The sequence below is a fragment of the Nannobrachium achirus genome (assembly GCF_963921795.1).
Source record: "Nannobrachium achirus genome assembly, chromosome: 17".
NCBI lineage: Eukaryota > Metazoa > Chordata > Actinopteri > Myctophiformes > Myctophidae > Nannobrachium > Nannobrachium achirus.
In genome coordinates, this window is record NC_137824.1 from 58,183,438 (window position 1) to 58,206,154 (window position 22,717).

At 41.9% G+C, this 22,717-nt stretch overlaps 2 protein-coding genes across 3 annotated transcripts in view; one reads left to right on the forward strand and one right to left on the reverse strand.

Moving 5' to 3' along the window:
• The window catches only part of fgfrl1a (fibroblast growth factor receptor like 1a), a 415,817-nt gene that overhangs the window by 231,062 nt on the left and 162,038 nt on the right, over window positions 1-22,717 (reverse strand). The gene's annotated exons all lie outside the window — the stretch shown is intronic.
• Window positions 119-14,686, forward strand: rnf212 (ring finger protein 212; the record flags this gene model as incomplete). The annotated part of the gene is made up of 12 exons (XM_080746111.1): window positions 119-227; window positions 1,236-1,297; window positions 1,396-1,470; window positions 2,157-2,213; window positions 2,595-2,653; window positions 3,599-3,691; window positions 4,659-4,714; window positions 5,162-5,231; window positions 7,183-7,228; window positions 8,179-8,233; window positions 12,655-12,724; window positions 14,554-14,686. The coding sequence occupies 12 exons, from the start codon at window positions 119-121 to the stop codon at window positions 14,684-14,686; spliced, it is 885 nt and encodes a 294-aa protein (XP_080602237.1).

Here is a 22,717-nt window from a genome sequence, read left to right on the forward strand (position 1 = left end):
GTTTATCGATCACCGAGATATTTATATCGGTTTATCTCGTTATCCACGTGGTGCTAATACATCATCATCACTCACAAAACCATCATCAGGTGTTAATTAAGTGGATCTTAGTGTGGCAATGTCAACCTGGATCTGCTGCAACTCCTGCTTCCATCCTCCCAGTGCTGACCGCCAGCTAGCTGTCACCACCTGCAGCCATGTTATCTGCAGCATCTGCTTTAGGAAAGGTAAAGACCATACAAGGACATACTGGGCCTTATTATGATGCTAAACTACTCTGAAACCTCTTGCAGTGGTCTGTGAATATCAGTAGCTGACAGGAAATAAAGCTGTTCCCTATAGCAACCAAATTCCACTGATAACAAGTCCTATAGTTCATTATTAATCGACCATTGGTGCATCCTCTCAACTGTACTGAAGCTGATCTTCATCATGGCACAGCATCAGGCAGATGGATGAAAACTTGGAGGATGCAGGGAGAGGGACATCTGTTGGCCTTCATATGACATTGCAGGCTCACGAAGCAATTTATTAATCCTATAGTACAGCATTTACTTATATCTGTCATCTGTGTTTCTCAAATTTGGGTCCAAGGAGTCCTGAGGGGTTCCAGGAAAATTAGTAACAGTTTAAAGGGGAAGACCACCCATTTTCAATATTAAACTGTGTCATTAATATACCTTAGAGGAGTTGTGTGGACATAGCAAAAAGGTTCCCCCTCTTCTGTGTTGCCTAGATTGATTTTGGGGTTTGTATTGTAAAGTACAACTTGATGACATCACACATTGTACTTTACAATACAAACCCCAAAATCAATCCTCCAGTTCTAGGCAACACAGAAGGGGGGGAACTTTTTTTCAATTTCCACACAACTCCTCTAAGTTATATTAATGACATATTTCAATATTGAAAATGGGTGGTCTTCCCCTTTAAGCACTTGAACCTTATTTTGTATGTTGGCTATTTGGAAATAGCCTATCTACAAGCTCATAACGTGTGGCAATACAATGTTGTGAGCTTGTAGATCAGTTATTTCGGAGTCATTTTCATAATTTATTAGGTCAATTTTGGAATAATTTGAACACAAATCTTCTCTTATGGGGCCCCCCTGGTGCACAATATTTTCAGATGGGAGTCCACGATCTTTTAACATGAAAATGTTTGAGAACCACTGCTTTATATAAAATGCCAATGATAACCCATCTCCACGTTTATAATTGGAACTTTTATTTCAGGCAAGCAAGGGGAATGTTTAATATGTAAAGCCAAATGTGATGTCGCTGCCGTGTCCGACAAAGTAAGCAATTTTAATTTGATGACACAGTTGATGAAATCTGCTATAATCCTAACATGAATCCGACAATTAACATGAAATGTATTTGTTAATTTACACAGAGCAGTGCGGAGGTGAAGGCCCTGTTCATGGACATCAGCACAACGGCAACCAACCACTTCACAGAAATCAGCAAGGTTCTCTTCTGGCCTAATTCAGTGTCCCTCTATTACAGTAGTTGTGCAACATACAAACCAAGGGTGCAGCATTTTGTACATGCTAGTTAGGGCTGAGCAATTAACCAAAAAAATATAAAAAACAACATTTCGAACCAACAACTGACTTATTGCTCATGTAAGTTAATCGAATAATCGAGAAGCAGTTTTCCCCCTCCTATGTATCAACGAATCAACACAAAAAAGGTCTAATAGATTTTATAATAGACTAAATTAATGAATCTGATTAACTGTAGTATACTTTGTTGTACAATGGTGGTGTACAAAAATAGCTGATCTGCAATGCATCACGATGAGTGGTGAGCTCAAAGATCTGCTATTTTCACAATCGGAATCGAGCCAACAGTCATATCGCCCAGCCCTAATGCCAGTGTTTGCATGCTGTGCTCTCAAGTGATAGGTGCTTTGATTCAAGTAGTTATGTTATCCCTGGAGGCTCAGGGTAGAACACACACACTTGTTTGTTTTAAGTGGTGATCTACAGAAGGGTTTGGCAAAGACTGTGTTACACTAGGTATATACATTTTAACACTTTAAAAATTACATAGCATTGTACTGGTCTTGCAATTTCAAGCAGTCACAGAAGAAGATATATTTATAATACAGACTAATACTTTGCACCTTCCTTACTGTACATGCTTCCCCAGGTGCTAACGTTCCAGGCTAGGCATTCCAAGAGGCTATTAAGTCACTACCAAGAGAGAGTAAGTCAAATCCAAGTTTATTTATTCGATTACATTTTTTTCACAAAGAGCTTTTATTGTATACAAAGGACTCCAATACAATAAGAGCATCTAAACGTATGTGCGGATAATCCTTCCTTTTCTTGTGTGTACTGTATAACCTTCTCATATTGTTCATACTCTCCTACTTGTACTTTTGGGGGGTCAGCAGCAACTATGTTTTGGAAGTTATTTGCCAGAAATCAGAAGAAAGATTATTTGTCCAAATTGTGTTTAGCTTTTTTGTTTAATGACAAGTCACTGGTACAGTAGGTGGCTGGGGGGACTTCACTCTCACTAAAGTTGAATAAGCTGCAATACATTAATTAATTCTGTCATTAATTACATTGTCATGTTCCTCAGAATCAGAAACTGGAGGAAGCTTTAGTGAAAATGAAGCAGGAAATGCAACAGATGTCAAAGTAAGCATATTCACAAGCATTCCTTAGGTACGGTTATGCCATATTTGTACATCGTCGTTGTCGGGTGGAAACCTTGTATGTCCAGAACCGTTTGTTTTGTATTTATCATTTTAAAAATGAGTTAAACTAGTGAAAACAGCAGATCTACAAGCACACAACGCCTCGCACCGTGAGGCGTTGTTTGCTTGTAGATCTGCTGTTTTCACTACTTTTGTGCGACGGCCTTGTACAATGAAGCAGGGCTTTACTTAGCGAAAGAACGTACACATTTGAAACTTGGAGATACAAGGTTTCTGCCCGACAGTGACCATATGCTTGGTCTGTCAAGGAAGCTAATGAAAGGAAAAGACGTCACGTGACACTGGCGATGAGCCATGACGCTCATGGTGGCAAAACTTGCACCGGAAGTTTGGTGAAATACTGTACATGACAGTGAATGGAGCCGGCTAGAGCAGCTCATGAACAAACACTATTTATGAACGATTGAGACGTTTGTCATATAATCGGTTCAGGAATATAAAAGAAGACGTATCACAGGTTGTTTTACAATCACTTGCTTTTCGATGTGCACAGTACATCATTTTATTGAGGCATCAAAACAGCGGCAGGTATCGTTTCTGTCTCCCGAGATTTGTCAGACAGGAAAAGGTGGACAGTCTTGCGATACTTGGCACGTTCATAAACGTACTTTGTGCTTTTTGGATACCTCTATAAAATTATACAGTGTAGGGCTATACATCGGAAAGCAACACACCAGAAAAGTGTATTTTATAAAGGTAGTTCAGAGATAGGGTTTGTTCATAAGCTCATAGACTCCAATGTTATTTCACAGAACTTCGCCATCCAGTGCGACAAATCTGCCGACTGGAATTGCAGGGTAGAGAAAATGGCGCGAGAAAATAACGTCGGTGTCCTTTTCGTCTTCTATTCCTTGGTCTGTCACAGGAAGTTGAGTGAGCAGAGTGCCTATATTGCCAAGCTGAGTGAGCAGAGTGCCTATATTGCCAAGCTGGAGAGCACTCTAAAGCAGCATCAGAGGTATGGCAGGGCCACTTCATTATCAGACACCTGCTCTGCACTCTCATAAGATTTGATTAATCTTGTTTTGTCTGCTTCACCTGTCTACAGAAGCCCCCTTCTGCCACTGAATATAAATAAAAAACAAATAGTTATTCTCAGAATTGTTTCCTCGGCATTGTGTCTCTTATATCAGTTTTATTCTTAATGCAACTGTCTGCAACCTGTAGGATATATTTTCCTCGCCAATCTCACATATGTGATAAAAAAAGGAGATGTAAATGGAAGTGGGAGGAAACATACGTCACAATTGTACTGTACCTGTCACAACTGACGGGTAACTGTGGTGGATGACGTGTGCCCTTGGATGCTAAACAAACATTTTAAATGAACCTAAACCTACAACTGAATGAAGTTAATTAGCTTGCAATTACCACTCACTCCCCACTAGGTGTCACTCTAGACACACTGTTGCTGAGGTAAAACCATAGCCTCTATACCAGTGTTTCTCAAACGTTCACATTTCAAGGTCTCCCCTTAACTCTGACAGTGTACAAATGGAACCAAATGGACCCGTTAGGGTTCATTTGGTTCCATTTGTACACTGTCAGAGTTAGAGACTTGTATGGGTCAATTTAGACCCCCCAAAAGGAACCCACAGGGTCCCTGGAATCCACTTTGAGAACCACTGTTATATACTATAGCAGTGGTTCTCAGTGTAACTCTGGAGACAAGAGCTTTCTGCTCCACAGCAATGCAATGTGGCCCCTGAAGTGAGTGTGTAAATATAGTGGCCCTCTCTATCGTCAAAGATGCTCAGCCCTGCTCTTTAGTCTGGCAAGGAGAGGCTAGTAAAACCAAGGCTTCGAGAATAGTTTGTTTTTAGAATTATTTTTGGATAAAAGGGGCAGTAAGTGATTTGTTTTTTTGTTAAAATAAGTGCTATTAAACTTTCTGATATTCTACAATCTCTTCTGTTCTTCTTCAGTGCCAAAGCCCCATCATTGAACATCGGCTCCCATACCCCATGTGGACAGAAATCAGGTAGATAATACGGTTTGGCTCCCAGCCTCATTATTTATTAGGACTATACTATATTGTATTGTTAAAGGAGCACTTCACTCATTTAAAAAAATGTCTTTCACATAATTGGCTCTCAACAATACTCATTATACGATGGCACCGTTTCTGTCTACTCACTCTGTGTCTTATTGGTGGGCTGTGGACGGTTCAGAAACCTGCCTACAAAAGTTTGGAGTCCTGTTTGAAATGACCAAACCTGCCTACCGGTGATGTCACTCAGTAGGCGGGTTTCGGAATCCGCCACAGCCCTCTGCAACACAGAGCATAATAGTGAAAGATCTGCAGCTCACAATGTGTCGCGATGCAATGCATTGTGAGCTTGAAGATCTGCTATTTTCAAAATAGAGTGTTTCTATATTGCATTATTGATACTTGAAATGTACTGACTGTTTTTGTGTGTGCCGTCAGTGCTGCAGCTGCAGATCCCATTCAACTCTCCCATGTCCAGGGGCCTGCACTCATCCTCCAACAGCAATCTGTGAGTATCATCATACCCAGGGGTGTCACCACCACATCCTGGGCCCTGGGTACAGGGATTCACTGTGGGCCCCCCCATGAATGTTCTTCATAGGGGGAGGGGGTTTAACCCATTTAGTCCGGGAACGCATTATTTTGTGAACTATTGAAAAATAGCAGATATACAAGCTCACAGCGCGTGGTGCTCAAACTTTTTCATGTGAAGGACCCCCATCTCAAAATATTTCGTTCCAGGGACCCCCAGAAGCAAAATTTGAGTTACAAATGTTCGCTTAAATACACATCAAAGATGTGCACACATTTTCACGACTTTTCAAAAATAGATAAAGTGTAAAATAATTAAGGCCCCTCCACCTTTGGGCCCTAGTAACTCAGACCCCTGCTCTATACACTTCATCGACCGGTGTCTCCCAGGGCTCTGTACTTGGCTCACTCCTTTTTTTCTTTCTACACCAAATCTCTTTGTCGAAAATAGCCAATCTACAACCTCACAACTCACTGCGGTTGTGTTGTGAGGCTCGTAGATTGGCTATTTTTCGCAAAATGTTTGTCTATTATGTGATTTGAGGAACTTTGGCAACAAAATATATTCGGTTATTGGTTCTAAATATCAGTTTTAATGTTTTCTGTTAATTGCCCAGTCCTATAGCTTTTACTCTGTTCCACCTCTGCTCCCTTGTTCTCTCTCAGCCCACTTTCCCTTTTTCTATTCACCATAATAACAACAACAGAGTCTATGTGGGCAGAATGCTGGAGGTATTTCACTACGCAAACAGCCTTATATCCTGAGCTCAGCCCCATTGGCTTATGTTAGCTTTAGCTGGCTGTTTAGTTTTGCCCTGCCCCGAGGCGAGCCGCACACACACACACACACACACACACACACACACACACACACACACACACACACACACACACACACACACACACACACACACACACACACACACACACACACACACACCTACACCTGAATACCAGTTTTGCTTACTGCTTTAGCGATAAAGCCCTATTAGGTTTCCCAGTCTCCGTTTACACAGCGTTGATTGACCGGCTGGGCTTAACGGTGTAAATGTTATTGTTTTATCTAATAGTGAGTCTTGGTGCTAATAAGTGAAAACAGCACAGATGACCCAGTGAAAGATGAAGCCCTTTGTTGCTAGCAGTGTCAGCACCCACACCTTGCAGCGTTCATTCATTTTAGCAATAAACCTGGTAGAAGTTCCCTTTCAGGCATTTATCCTGCATCTAGCCCAGGGGTCTTCAACCTTTTCAGGCAAAGGACCCCTTAGTTGAGAGAGAGATGAAGCAGGGACCCCCACCACACAACCTGTTCATAGATTCCATATAGTTTCATTGTTTGACAGCACAATCATCAGTGTATTTTGGATTCATGTCAATTTGTGTTTTCAGATATTTAACCACTTGAGCTGTCATTACCTAATAAACTTGACCTTTCACTCTGTACTTAGTCTGCTCTTTTTCCCCTCTACACCAAAGCTCTTTGCCAAAAATAGCCGATCTACAAGCTCACAACGCCTCGCAGCGCATGGCGTTGTGAGCTTTTAGATCCCCTGCCCTTTTATAATCCGTAAAAAAGTGCCCTCTCCAGACCATGAATGCAGTTTTTACTGTGGTGAAAGAAATGCAAATGCCCTCTTTCCATGCCATACCTGAAGGCAGCATTCAAGAGAAATGCCTTGTCCAAACTCTCCTGAACTTGAATGCAGCATCTTAGGTTGAAATCATGAATGTGTAGAAGTCAAGCATCGAAAATAGCCGACCTCCAAGCTTGGAGGTCTGCTATTTTCGATGTTTTCACCAAAAGGCCCTTTTAGAGATTTCAGCCCCTGCCTCTCTAACATTCTCTGACAGTAGTAGTTCAGTACATACAGTAATGTAGCACACAATTCCCATCAAACATAAAGCTGTGTTTTCTCTGTCTGCTACAGTAGGAGTGACAGCATGGAGGTGGATGGCAGGACCCCCTTCAGGAAAGTAAGTTACAAGCCTGAGGACAGAGTATCGTTAGTCAAATCACAGCTGTTTGAAATGTTCATCTGGGCCATGTGTGTTTGGTTTTGGTTCGATGCTAGTTCATAGCTTGTGTCAGAGATCAGTGGTTCTCAACCTTTTCTGGTCGCGACCCCCCAAAATAATCATATTTGAATTGGGGACCCTGACAAGCACTTGGAATTGTAGGATTATTTTTGCCTTTCTGTTTTTTATTTGACAATTTGGCCAATGTTTGTCCAGTTTTTATATTATAAATGTGTTGATTACATTTGATGCAGTAACAGTCTTTTTTCTTGCCTTTGTTATTTTTTTTAAATTATTATTATTATTTTTTGGTTTCTTAAAATGTCACTCCCCTGACATCTAGGGAGTAGGGATGGGACGATATGAAAACTTCATATCACGATCATTGTGACAAAAGAAATCGCGATTTACGATATTATCACGATAATCAAAATCCATTATCCTGGGGCAGAACAGTTGCCAAAACATTGATGATTTACAAGCTCACAACGTGTCGCGTTGTGAGCTTGTAGATCGGCTATTATTTTGGCAAAGACATTTGATAGAGATTGAAAAAAAGACTGTATCAAGTACGTATATTATAAGTACGTTTTACCAGAGGGTTTAAGTGGTACCAGAAATGCAGCTCTGCAAATAAAGGATCCCAGTGAATGACGGAGGACGATATATCACAATAAATTGAATCTCCACGATACGATTATGTTATACGTGAGTGTTTTTTATCACAATAAACGATAATATCGCGTATCGTCCCATCCCTGCTAGGGACCCCCTCAAAATCATGAGAGGGTCCGCCTGGGGGTCCCGACCCACTGGCTGAGAACCACTGGGAAAACGACTAAGAAAATAGAAATGTCTTATTTACTCTTGTCTCACTCTGTTTCTCTCTCTCTCTCTCCCCCACCCAGCCGGACCCTGTCCCCAGACTGTCGTTAATCAGTCCTCCACAGGACGGCCGCATGGGTACGTAACGTATGCCCTTTACTGGCTTTCCCAGAAGACTTTGTGCTTTTACCACTGATCCTTGCTATAGTTGAATGTATGCTGACCTTTTCACTGACTTTCTCTGCTAGACCATAAAGTGGATCTGCTGTGGTCATATCTGAGACTCTCTTTCTCTCTCAACTCTGTTAAGGCAATCTAATACACAGTAGGGATGGGACGATATGAAAATGTCATATCACGATTATTGTGACAAAAGAAATCGCGATTTACGATATTAACACGATAATCAAAATCCATTATTGCGGGGTGGAACATTTGCCAAAAAATAGCCGATCTACAAGCTCACAACGTGAGAGTGAAAAAAAGACTGTATCAAGTACGTATATTATACTGTAAGTACTTTTTACCAACTACTATAGAGGGTTTAAGTGGTACCAGATATGCAGCTCGGCAAATAAAAGGTGAATTGATCCCAGTGCATGACGGAGGACGATATCACGATAAATTAAACCTCCATGATACGATTATCGTGAGTGTTTTTTATCACGATAAACGATCATATTGCGTATCGTCCCATCCCTACACAGATCAGCTAACCAACTCACTGACTCACTTTTCCGTCTCTCACTCTGTTTTTCTCTTCAAAATTCACAAACACACACACACACAAACACACACACACACACACACACACACACACACACACACACACACACACACACACACACACACACACACACACACACACACACACACACACACACACACACACACACACACACACACACACACACACACACACACACACACACACACACACACAGGGCTGTCACAATTATTACATAATCGTCTAATCGCAATTATTTGAGGTAATTGCAATTATTTTGCATAATCGTCATAATCGTTTCCATGTTGAGAAATGTTAATATAGTTACAAACACTTTCAAAAAGTTGTGGAAATAGCAGATCTACAAAGCGACGCGTTGTGAGCTTGTAGATCGGCTATTTCCTCTAACAATGTTCTTTTTTTAAGTATAAAATTGTCAAATATGTCAGTAATTTCTTTGTATATTTAAGTTATGTGTCATGATTGCCATGTGCAACTTCAGAGCCTAAAAGCCAAACAGAAATGTAATTGTCAACGACAAAAACACAATTAAATTGTTAATCGCAATTATCTGAGTGACAATTAATCGCCATGTAAAATGTCATAATCATGTCAGCCCTACACACACACACACACACACACACACACACACACACACACACACACACACACACACACACACACACACACACACACACACACACACACACACACACACACACACACACACACACACACACACACACACACACACACACACAGGGTTGGTTAGGGTTGTCTCTCTCAAAATGTTATGCCGGGGGACAACTGAGGGATGGGAAAGGCAGTGATGACAGTGATGTTGTTGGATTATATTTTCCCCCATAATAATTGAGTGATCCAGGACAGGTTAGGGGGTCCGGAGCCCCCGGAGGAACATCAACGCGCTGAACGAATGCAGATGTTTTCTGTTTGCATACTCAGTACCTGCCGAGTCGCTCCGCTTTGATTACGCAAGTGTATTCCCTTAATGCAAGGGTCCTCAAAGCGGAGCCCCCAGCTAAAGTAGTTGACGTGGCGTCGACTCACAATCCTTTCTACCACTTTATCCATATTTTATACCAGGGGTCTTCAACGTTTTCAGGCCAAGGACCCCTTAGTTGAGAGAGAGATGAAGCAGGGACCCCCCACAACCTTATCGTAGATTCCATATAGTTTCGTTGTTTGACAGCACGATCATCAGTATATTTTGGATTCATGTTAATGTGGGTTTTCAGATATTTAACCACTTGAACCGTCAATAGTTAATAAACTTGACTTTCACTGTACTTAGTCTGCTCTTTTCCCTCTCCAAAGCTCTTTGCCAAAAATTGCCGATCTACAAGCTCACAACTCCTCGCAGCGTGAGGCGTTGTGAGCTTGTAGATGGGCTATTTTTGTCTAAAGTTCTCAGAATATGGATGCTAGGGTTCAAGTGGTTAGGGTTAGGGTTAGGGTTAGGGTAAAAAACAAGTTTATGTCACACAAAGATTTGGAGGACCCCCTGTAGTAACTCTGAGGACCCCCTAGGGGTCCCGGACCCCCTGTTGAAGACCCCTGTTTTATACGTTGGCGATTAAGAAATAGCAGATGTACAAGCTCACAGCGCATTACTTTGTGCCGCGCTGCGAGCTTGTACATCTGCTATTTGACTTTTTTTAATACGTTTGAAAAATGTTAACACAAATCTCTTCTGGGGGTCCCTGGCACAAAACATCTTCAAGATGTGCGTATGGATGGGACCATAAGCCATATTATCGTTTATCGTGATAAAAAAAACACTCATGACAATCGTATCGTGGAGATTTAATTTATCGTGATATCATCCTCCGTCATGCACTGGGATCAATTCACCTTTTATTTGCCAAGCTGCATATCCGGTACCACTTAAACCCTCTATCAAATGTCTTTGCCAAAAAATTGCCGATTTACAAGCTCACAACGCGTCGCCTTGTGACGCGTTGTGAGCTTGTAGATCTGCTATTTTCTTTGCAAATGTTCCGTCCCAGGATAATGGAAATCCATTATCCTGGTGATTATCGCGATAATATCGTAAATCGTGATTTCTTTTGTCGCAATAATCGTGATATGAACTTCTCATACCGTTCCATCCCTAGATGTGGTCCACAGCCAAAACGCATATACATTTGGGATATAAGTTTGAGAATCCGAGCCTTAGGTGCCGGCTACACGGAGCTGGATATCTCTCAAGACTTTACTGTGTGTGTGCTTGTTAGACCTAGATATCTTTGTCGTGTGGACCTAGATATCTTTCTATGTGGATATCTGAAAAACCGGGATATATGAAAAATCCAGCTCCGTGTAGCCATGGCCTTAATGTCCCTAACCTCCGCTGTGTGGCTGATGAATGGCTTTGGTAGCCAGCATAGTGCATGCTGGGTAAGTGTAGATCATCAGTTCCCTCATGTGGGTTTGTGGCCAACCACCATGAACCACAGAGTTCCCGTTATGGGTAATAATGTCACAAACTCACGATAGGGCAACGATTCTGTGAAAATAGCAGATCTAAAAGCTCATGCCTGCTGCTGTGAGCTTGTAGACCACTTGTACAGCTTGTACGATTGGGCTTGTAGTTCTGCTATTTTCGGCTAAGCGATGTGATGTAATCAAGTATAAAGTACTGGGGGAATCTGGTCAACGAAGAATATAGGGTTTAAGTGGTTTAAGTTAATATGGTATGTACCATAATGGTCGAACAGCACATTGATTTAGATGGTTTTAACTGCTGCTTGTCGACCACAATGTGTCCTGTCGTGTTCATGTCTAGATGCCATTCGGCTATATAGAGCCATCATCTGTAAGCCATTTCACGTTGTGTTTATTCTATTAATTCCTCCATTTTGCTTTGGCACTGGAAGAATGTTTTATAAACGATAAAATGTGCAGCGAGAGAATTCTTCGTGGAGATGCACGACATCTCTTTGGCCCATTAACGGGGGCTTCTAGCGGATCTCTCTACCCAGAGGGTAGTTCCTGCTACCCCTCTCTGCAGAGGGCAGGGCTCGTCCAGATGATTCCCATTAACCCATTAAGACCTGAGGCTGACAGTGGCGTCAGTTCAGAAAAAAGCTAAGGTATGGCAACATGACTGGTGTCTTGCACGCGCGCAACAGGCATGATACATTTATTTTAAGACGTACATTCTATTTTTTTCCCCCGTTTCTACGGTTTCTTGGGCTGGATATGTCAGCCTGGAACGGTTGTTCAAGTGCAGCTAAACTTGGCATGTTAGTAAACGTGCCACAATTAACAATAATGCATTGCACCTGTGCAGCAGACCTACGGAACCTGGGAATATACCATTGTGTCAAGATGGGGAGAATACAAGTGTGGAGAATATAATTATAATACCTTGTTAAAGTAACCATTTTGTTAAAGTTTGCATTTGTAGTTATTTTACTGTTATTTAACAACATAATAACCAGCACAGATAGACAAAGAGACATTCATGGATTTATATTTAAAAGTAACTTTTAATTTCCCCCCTATTTTCCACCCAGGGTATAGCAGCTGCATACCCCTGCCATACCCAATTGATGCCCCTGGGAGGCTGATTCTACAAATACCTTCCAAATCAGTAGTTCTCAAACTTTTTTCGTGCTCCGTTGTGAGCTTGTAGATCGGCTATTTCCACTATTTTTGACTTTTAAAAAAAATATATGAACATTTTTCAACATGGAAACGATTGACAATTATGAAAAATAATCGCGATTATGAAAAATAATTGCGATTAGATGATTATGTAATAATTGTGACAGCCCTAACCATGGGTCCGTTTGGTTCTGTCTTCCAGGTACGATCCCTCAACGATCGACCAGTCAGAACACACGACCCGTCTACTCAGCTCGCTCTGTCTCTGTCAGGTGACTTGTTTCATTCTAAACCGCCGTTATTATGACACACTGGAGTCTTCAACGTTTTCAGGCCAAGGACCCCTTAGTTGAGAGAGAGAGATGAAGCAGGGACCCCCACAACCTGTTCAGAGATTCCTTATAGTTTGACAGCACAATCATCAGTGTATTTTGGATTCTTGTCAATTTGTGTTTTCAGATATTTAACCACTTGAACCGTCAATACTTAATACCTTGACCTTTCACTCTGTACTTAGTCTGCTCTTTTTCCCCTCTACACCAAACCTCTTTGCCGAAAATAGCCGATCTACGTTGTGATCCTGTAGATCTGCTATTTTTGGCTACAGTTCTCAGAATATGGACACTAGGGTTCAAGTTGTTGATACTGTATAAAAAGGACTGTAAGATTTGGAGGACCCCATGTAGTAACTCTGAGGACCCCCTAGGGGTCCCGGACCCCCTGTTGAAGACCCCTGACATACTGTATCTGTAAACTATGCGTGCTGCCAAATAGTCGTAGAAAGGTATAAACTGCACTCACTTTCAGTTCTTTAGGAGTCTTTTTTTAGCAGCTTGACAGGCAGACAGACGCGTTTCGGCTCTAGGCCATCATCAGTGTTACAGCTTCAGTAGTCTCGCGTAGCCAGACAACTATTCCACAATCTCCGAATGCTATATAGAGTCTGGAACGGCAGCTCCCGAACAGCGAGTATCGGAAGTAGCCAGTGCTGCACTGAACTGTAGTCCCACTGGAAACATAACAGAAACACAATAGCTCAGACAAAGTCATTCAAGCGGCCTATTCTTGTTATGAGTGTATAGTTTAAGAACACGTTTGAAAACATCCTGGAGGTAACACCAACAACACCAGAGAAAGATGAAATAACGCCCCCAGAAATATTGAAAGGAGACTTAACGCTTCCAGTAGGACATGTTATTGCTACTGCACCAAGGGAGCGGGTGTGTCACATCCGCTTTATCTCACACTCATCGTTTCTATTTCCGTTTGCCAGACTGTATGCCGGGAGCCAAATCGCGGAGGCAACAGTCTGGCCACGCGAGACTACAGCTTCAGTAACACTGAGGATGGCCTAGAGCCCAAACTCGTCTGTCTGCCTGTCAAGCTGCTGCTGCTGCATCATTAATAAAAAGGACTCCTAAAGAACTGAAAGTGACTGCGGTTTATACCTTTCTACGTCTACTTACCTGATCCCGCACCCAAGAAACTTTGAAGCCGTCCAGAAGAGACTATTTTTTTACGTCGGAAATTTTTTTTTTACGTCGGACGGTATTTTTTTACGTCGGAAGTCCTTGGTATTTTGACCGATATTTTGTCAAAAAGTGCAACTTTGTCTAATCCAGGGAGTCCAGGAGTGCCGCAAGATCATTTGATAATATTTGGAATTTATTTGCGTACAAAGTTATTTTCAGTCAGTTCTAACCAAAATGGCTATTATCTCAACGTTTTCCTCGCAACATAATCACTAAAATATCCTCACTGTCGGGCAGAAACCTTGTATCTCCAAGTTTCAAATGTCTACGTCTTTTGGTAAAGCAAAGCCCTGCTTCATCATACAAGACTGTCGCACTGTGTGCTTGTAGATCAGCTGTTTTCACTAGTTTAGTACATTTTATAGATGATAAATACAAAACGAACGGTTTTGGACATACAAGGTTTACACCCGACAACGACGATATGCTATAAATATAAGGTGCTGGGAGTGAAAATTATAATGTAGGGGTGCCTCGGATTTAAAAAAAATATTTATGGGAACCCTGAGACAAAAAAGTTTGGGAACCCCTGATCTAATCAACTTGTCTGATCTCCTCTCCTCTCCCAGCCGCTTCCAGAACCTGCCCAACACACCAGAGATCTCATATGGTGGACGGTCCGGATGGAACTCCCCCGTCTACAGGCCCGCCTCGGCGTATAAGTTCTCCTCCATGTCCAACCTCCACTGCCCCCCACCTTAAAACACACGCACACACACACACACGCATGCATGCACGCACGCACACACCCCCCCCCCCCCCCCCCCCCCCCCCACACACACACACACACACACACACACACACACACACACACACACACACACACACACACACACACACATCGACGATGTACCATCTTTTAATCAGCCTTGGCTCGCAAAATGGAAATGTTTTGTTATGCCAAGGTGTCCCTAAAATTGTTTAATTCTATATTCTATGTTGTTGTATGATTTTGCATATTGTTTAATAACTACACTCCTACTCTGTTACAGTTAACATGAGTTTGTCACAGTCCAAAGAGACATTAAATTGACAAAAATGATCTCATTGCATTGCTGTTGTTTGTGGATTGGTATACAGCAGTGGTTCTCAACCTGTGGGTCGGGACCCCTAGGGGGTTCCCTAAATTATTTTGGGGGGGTCCCCAGATGATTAACCTAATGTGAAACATTGTTTTCTCACTCAACAGTAGACAAACCATCATAAAGTTTAATTGTATAGATAGAGGGTATCTGCACATTTCTAAAGTGGCAATTTAGGGACCTTTTAATACCTCTAAAATGACATGAAATATTGGTCAAATAGTCAAATATTAGAGGCAGAAATTGTGAAAATAGCCGATCTACATGCTCACAACGCCTCGCAACGCGAGGCATTGTGAGCATGTAGATTGGCTATTTGCACAATAGAACCGTGTTATACAAAATGTAATGCCTCAACTCTTAGTGCTCGTCAGGGTTGGTGGTCCCCACCCAGTTAATTATATGATTATTTTGGGGGTCACAGCCTGAAAAGGTTGATAACCACTGATGTAGAGTACTATGGTTCTTGTGTATCTAAATCCACCAACATTACATAAGCAGTAGATAGTAGGGGTGTAACGATACATTTTAATAGCGACTCGATACGCATCATGATACATTGTTGACGATACGATACATGGACGATATTGGTTCATTCATGGTGATACGATTCGATTCAATTATTTAAAATCGATATAGTAACTATTTAGTAAAGAAATTAAATCTGTGTGAAAGGTGTGGATATTGCAAGTTTTTAAGGGAAACATGTATTATTATGGATATAAATAAGTAAACACAGTGATTATCTGCCAAATACATGGACGTTGTATATTGACAAACCTGCACCTTGACATGAACACAGAGATTACACACATCGATAGACCAGTGTAGCTATATGGAATGGAAAAGTAATTAAACCCCTCCTTTAAAATGTTTCTTCTTAAAAATGCTAAATACAATGCACAAGTAGGTAGTATCGATACAATCGATTCTTTGCACTGCCGATTCGATACGATACAAAATAAAACGATACGATTCGATTTTAGCTGTTTTCATTTCGATATACTTCGATTTTCTTCGATACAGTTACTATATCGTTACACCCCTAGTAGATAGGTTACTCCTGTAATAGGGTAGATAATTGCTAAGGAGGAGGTTGGAATGAGTTTTTCTCTTTCTTCAAGACTTGAGAATATTAGAGAAAAAAAATGGTTAGAAAATGGTTTCTGTACTCAAGAGGATACCTGGATTCCCAGAAGTTATTCCTTTAAACCAAGGCATATTTCACCATTGGAGCCTCTTGTCTCTATGACACCCTTTTGAGTGGAGAAGCATTTTTCCAGAGTGAGTTTTGGACGGTCACAGCTGGCGCCTGCAAGGGTGAAAACAAGAATTAGTGACTGATTGCAGCCAGCAGGATATGGCCAGATTTACAGACTCCTGCTCCACTCAAACGATAAGGACCTTGATTCTGCTGCCAACTGACAGTCCAACCATTTTGATGGCTTTAGCAGTCTTTATTTGGGCCTAGAATTATTGAATGCTTTAACCAGTGAAAAATAGCAGATATACAAGCTCACAGCGCGGCACCGAGTGCCGCGCTGCGAGCTTGTAGATCTGCTATTTTTGAAAAAGGTTGTAAAAATGTGTGCAAATCTTTGAATATATGTGTTTTTAAAGCGAACGTTTGTAACTCAAATTTAGCTTCTGGGTGGTCCCTGGAACTAGATATTTTGAGATGGGGGTCCGTGGCCAAATACATATCCTTTTGGGGGTCCTTCACATGAAAAGTTTTGAGAACCACTGACATAGTTGTCTCTCAAGAACAGACTAACTGAGCTCCAGTTCAAGTGAAAAGGACCTTTTCTTTGACGATGGCTAGCCAGATTGCTGACATAGAAACAAAAAAACAAAAAAAAATCTTAAGGATTCAAAAGACACTTATAGAATCGGGTCAAAATTCTATTTGTCACGACTTTTCAAAAATAGCAGATCTACAAGCTCGCACTTGTATATCTGCTATTTTTCAATAGTTAAAGCATAAAATAATGATACACAATAATGTGTACCCGTTCTGAATGGGTTAAAACGACTGGATGCAAAGTGCGCATATGATGAGGAGGGGGTTTCCTGACTAAATACTAGTGTTATCTATTATAAGAAGCTCTGGACTGACCAACAAAGGCAGAGTGCAGTAACTACGAAGACAAACCTGACTGAAAAATGTTCCAAGGAGCACAGCCATAAAGACAGAAACATTATTTGTCAAGAGTGCAAAGATTAGTAAGGTTGACACTCGTGTTGCACCTGTGTTTTTGAGTAAAGAGGAGCATAAGTTAGGGGTCTTCAATGTTTTCAGGCCAAGGACCCCTTAGCTGTCAGAGAGATGAAGCAGGGACCCCTACTACATATCGTATAGTTACAGATTGAAAATGTACATGGATTATTTCTTATACAGTTTAGACTTGACAGTACTATCATCTGTGTAGGTCGGATTAATGTGTATTTTATTTTCATATATTTAACCACTTGAACTGTCAATACCTGCTAGTCTGATCTTCTTTTCCCTCTACACCAAACCGTGTTACACAAAATGTAATGTCTCAACTCTTAGTGCTCGTCAGGGTGGGGGGGGGGGGGGGGGGTCCCCAGTTAATATATGATTATTCTGGGGGTCCCCGGCCTGAAAAGGTTGAGAACCACTGGTTTACACCACTGGGTCAGGGTAAAGGTTAATGTTGTAGTGGTGACAGCTAAAGGTTAGAGGTGAAGAAATTAATGATAGTAGTCAACGGAAAATAGTCAAAGGTCCTTAAACCAAGACAGAAACGAAAGGTTGTGTCATTGTGTGTGCGTGTGTGTGTGTGTGTGTGTGTGTGTGTGTGTGTGTGTGTGTGTGTGTGTGTCACAAGAGGGGGGGGGGGGGGAGTGCGAGCTTGTAGATCTGCTATTCTTAAGTCATGAAAATGTGTGCAAATCCTTGAATATATATCATTTTTTAAGCAAACATTTTGTTAACTTAAATTTCGCTTCTGGGTGGTCCCTGGAACTAAATGTTTTGAGATGGGGGTCCGTGGCCAAATAGATATCATTCGGGGGGTCCTTCACATGAAAAGGTTTGAGCACCACACATAGAAACATAGATTTTTTTTTAAAAAACCTTAGAAGGATTTGAAATATTCAAAGACTTTTCAAGATTTTTCAAAAATAGCAGATCTACATGCTCGCAGCGCGGCACTCGGTGCCGCGCCTGTGGGCTTGTATATCTGCTATTTTTCAATAGTTAAAGCACAAAATGTGAGTGAATCCTTGTACCCAGGGCCCAGAATTTGGTGCAACACCCCTGTGTGTGTGTGTGCGTGCGTGCGTGCGTGCGTGCGTGCGTGCGTGCGTGCGTGCGTGCGTGCGTGCGTGCGTACGTGCGTGCGTGCGTGCGTGCGTGCGTGCGTGTGTGTGTGTGTGTGTGCCTGCTCCCGACGTGCGTGCCGTGCATGTAGGTGTGTGTAAAGGATATTCTGATTTACTCCTCGCGCTCTGTCTGCGTGACACAATGACAGCTTAGTTAGCCTGAGGGAGCCATTTCTCTCTTAAGTGGAGCGTTTAAAAAACAGGAAACTACTCCAAATCCCGCCGGAGCACAGAGGAGATCAGGCCTGCTGATTCTGTACAATAGCCCTAACACACACACACGCACACGCGCACACACACACACACACGCACGCACGCACGCACGCACGCACGCACGCACGCACGTTAGTATTCACATTCTCCTACACACGGGTGTCGCACCAAATTTTGGGCCCTGGGTACAAGGATTCACTCACATTTTGTGCTTTAACTATTGAAAAATAGCAGACATACAAGCTCACAGCGCGGCACCGAGTGCCGCGCTGCGAGCTTGTAGATCTGCTATTTTTGAAAAATCCTGAAAGTTTGGGGCGGAGTCTGAATGTTTCAAATCCTTCGAAGGTTTTTTGAAAAACCTATGTTCCCGTGTCAGTGGTGCTCAAATATTTTCATGTGAAGGACCCCCAAGATGATATGTATTTGGCCAGTGGCCACGGACCCCCCATCTCAAAATATTTAGTTCCGGACCCCCCATCTCAAAATATTTAGTTCCAGGGACCCCCCAGAAGCAACATTTGAGTTACAAATGTTCACTTAAAAAGTACATAATATTCAAAGATTTGCGCACATTGTCACGACTTTTCAAAAATAGCAGATCTACAAGCTCGCAGCGCGGCACTCGGTGCCGCGCTGTGAGCTTGTATATCTGCTATTTTTCAATAGCTAAAGTATAAAATAATGAAGGCCTCTCCACCTCCTTGGACCCTAGTAACTCAGTCCCACTCCCCCCCTCCTCCCTTGTGACACCCCTGCTCCTACACACACAAGTATGTGTGTGTGCTTTTGCACACACACACCTGAGCCTTTGTGAAAAGAAACCATTCACCAGAGTGTCACGCTAGTCAAGCGGCGAGGCTTACCAGGGGGAAGAGGAGAGGTGAGAGAAAAGAGAGACTCTACCTGTCTGGGCTTACCAGGGGGAAGAGGTGAGAGAAAGAGAGACTCTACCTGTCTGGGCACATCGTGTCATCACTACCTCCCTGCATCAGCTCTCCTTTGTGTCACCACTTCAACTGATATGTTCTGTGTGTAAGTGTTGAATAGCTCTACATCTACATGCAGAGAAAACAGAAAATACCGCTTTCGGGTCAGGGATGCCAATTCACCCTTTGTCAAGTCCCGCCCATTGTCCCGCCCCTCTTCACACCCATTGGTTGATGTGTCTTGGTGGGACACTCCATCCACTACCATCTTAATTCAGTTGCTTCGTATCGTTATTCAGTGTGTTATTCAGCATCTAATTTCAAACTTGGTTTCAGTCAAATGGAACTTCTCAGTGGCAGTATAGTGACTCAGCATGCTTTTAATTTTTTTTATTTCTCCAAAAACGATGTTTTAGCAAATTCAACATAAAAAAGGCGGAACCAGGGCGGGACAAGGCAGATAGAGCCTGCTGGTTGGTCAGTCAGGGACCAACCAGAAGGCTAACAAAGGGTGAATTTCATCCAATCAGATGAGAGAATCGTCACGCATGCTAAACAAGTGATATTTGGAAGGGATGAATCAATAAAACTTTTGCGTACAAAATTAGACCAGCTGATAAATGACGTTTGGGGGCTCTCCCCTGTTTAGTATCTCCACTTTTTATTATTTTTTTATTTAAAATATATCACTTATGCCAGAGGTCTTCAACAGGTGGTCCAGGACCCCTAGGGGGTCCTCAGAGTTACTACAGGGGGTCCGCCAAATCTTTGTGTGATCATGTTTGATCTCTTAAACCCTAGCATCCTTATTCTTAGTGGAACATTAGCCAAAACATAGCAGATCTACAAGCTCACAACGCCTCGTTGTTGTGAGCTTGTAGATCAGCTATTTTTTGGCAAAGAGCTTTGGTGTAGAGGGGGAAAAGAGCACACTAAGTACAGAGTGAAAAGTCAAGTTTATTAGGTATTCACAGTTCAAGTGGTTAAATATCTGAAAACACAAATTCACATGAATCCAAAATACACTGATGATTGTGCTGTCAAACGATGAAACTATATGGAATCTATAAAAAGGTTGAGGGGGTCCCTGCTTCATCTCTCTCTCAACTAAGGGGTCTTTGGTCTGAAAACGTTGAAGACCCCTGGCCTAATAGTTTGATGCCAATGCTTTTGTAGTTTTACTCAAGTAAGACAAGCGAGTGCTTTTTCTACCTCTGCCTCAACCTAACCCTATGTCCGAACCCTCAAACTAAATAGCCTCTTGAAAAGTGAGGACTAGTAAAACATTTCCTCAGCTTTCTGTGATTTACACTCAGCTTTTCAGTCCCTGTGAAGACGGTTGGTTCTCACAAAGACAGAACTATACAAGTGCTCCACATGCACGCGCGCGCGCACACACACACACACACACACACACACACACACACACACACACACACACACACACACACACACACACACACACACACACACACCAGGGTGTACAAATGAGCCCTGCCACAGCAGAGTAAAATAAAACTTTTCTGATGTCAGCAGTGACTCTTCAGCTGCATATTCCCACAGCCTGTGTGTGTGTGTGTGTGTGTGTGTGTGTGTGTGTGTGTGTGTGTGTGTGTGTGTGTGTGTGTGTGTGTGTGTGTGTGTGTGTGAGAGAGAGAGAGAGAAAGAGAGAGAGAGAGACAGAGGGAGAGAGAGAGGCTTCTCTTTTAATCTGATCCAGATTTCACACTTTGTCACTGAGTATTTTGCTCTTGAACTTCTGCTAGGGAAGGTAATTGTAATCCCCTGAGGCATGACATGACATGCACTAAATGATTTCACACTCAAGCTATTTGTCTTCTTGACTCTTGAGCGATGTCAGAATGAAACGGCTCACTGTGGTTTTGTGGATTCACCTACAGTCTGCAGGTTTTGAAGTTGGATTTCTTTTTTAACTTTTATTAAATAAAACAGATTGCTTATAAAGCTCTTAGGTCGACATGTTGCACTGTTATGCTACTGGGTGGAACTGTTCCCCAATGTCTGTGGTTTACAGTGGTGTAATGTGTGCATGTACTCAAGTAGTGTACTTAAAGGAGTAGTTCACCACTTTTCAACCTGTCTTCATATAATAGGTCCTCACTAATGTTCATGATAAAATATCACAATTTGTTTCTACTCAGTCCAAGTCTCCTAGGAGAGCTGTGGGAAGTTCAGAAGTCATCGTCTTTTGACATCATAATTTTTCCAAAAAAATATATATATAATATTTTTGAAAAAAATATTTAGATTTTTATTATCGCGAGAACAATGGCTTCCACTTTAAAATTGCAACTTTTCAGGAATAGAAAGCCTGCAGTTTCTATAAGCTGGATTGGCAATCGATGATGTCACAAGACGATGGGTTTCTGACCTGCCCACAGCCCTCCTCTGAAAAAAAAAAAAAAGCTATCTGAGTGAGGACCAATTATATGAACATAGGTTGAAAAGTGGTGGAGTGCCCCTTTAAGTACAATTTTGAGGTAGGTTTACGCTTTTCGGTATTTACAATTTTCAATACTTTTACTCCACCACAATTATATGAATTATATGAACCCTAGGGGTCCGCAGAGCCCACTTAGAGAACCACTACCCTAGAGGTTTATGTCTGGCCATTTGAAAATAGCTGTGTTTATGGTCTATAGTCACGATGCGATGCATTGTGAGCTTTTAGATTGGCTATTTTCAAAAACATTTTTTAATACATTTTGAACTTGTGAAATGGGACATTCCGCACAATGAGTATTTTAACCTTTGGTACTTAAAGTATATTGTGATACATTTCTACTTTTACATTCTGAATATGGTACTTCTTGTAACAGAGTATATCCACATTGCAATAAAGTACTGATACTTTCATATAAGTAAGACCTGTGAGTAAGTTCTTCCATCACCGGTGGTTCCTTCTCATGGTTGTCTAGAACTAGAAGCCCTAATCAGCAGGTTTTTGGGGCCCCTGCCTGCCCTGACCAAGACATGTTGTAACCCCATGCTCTACTTTATACAAACATTCCCCTTGTTATCTTAATAATAATAAAACAGAGGGGCAGCACAGGGGCGAGGGGAGTTATCGTGCAACTATTGTGTCCAATTTCAAAGCTGTTTCGTGGGTGCAGAACCGGGCAAGATAAGCTTAATAATAA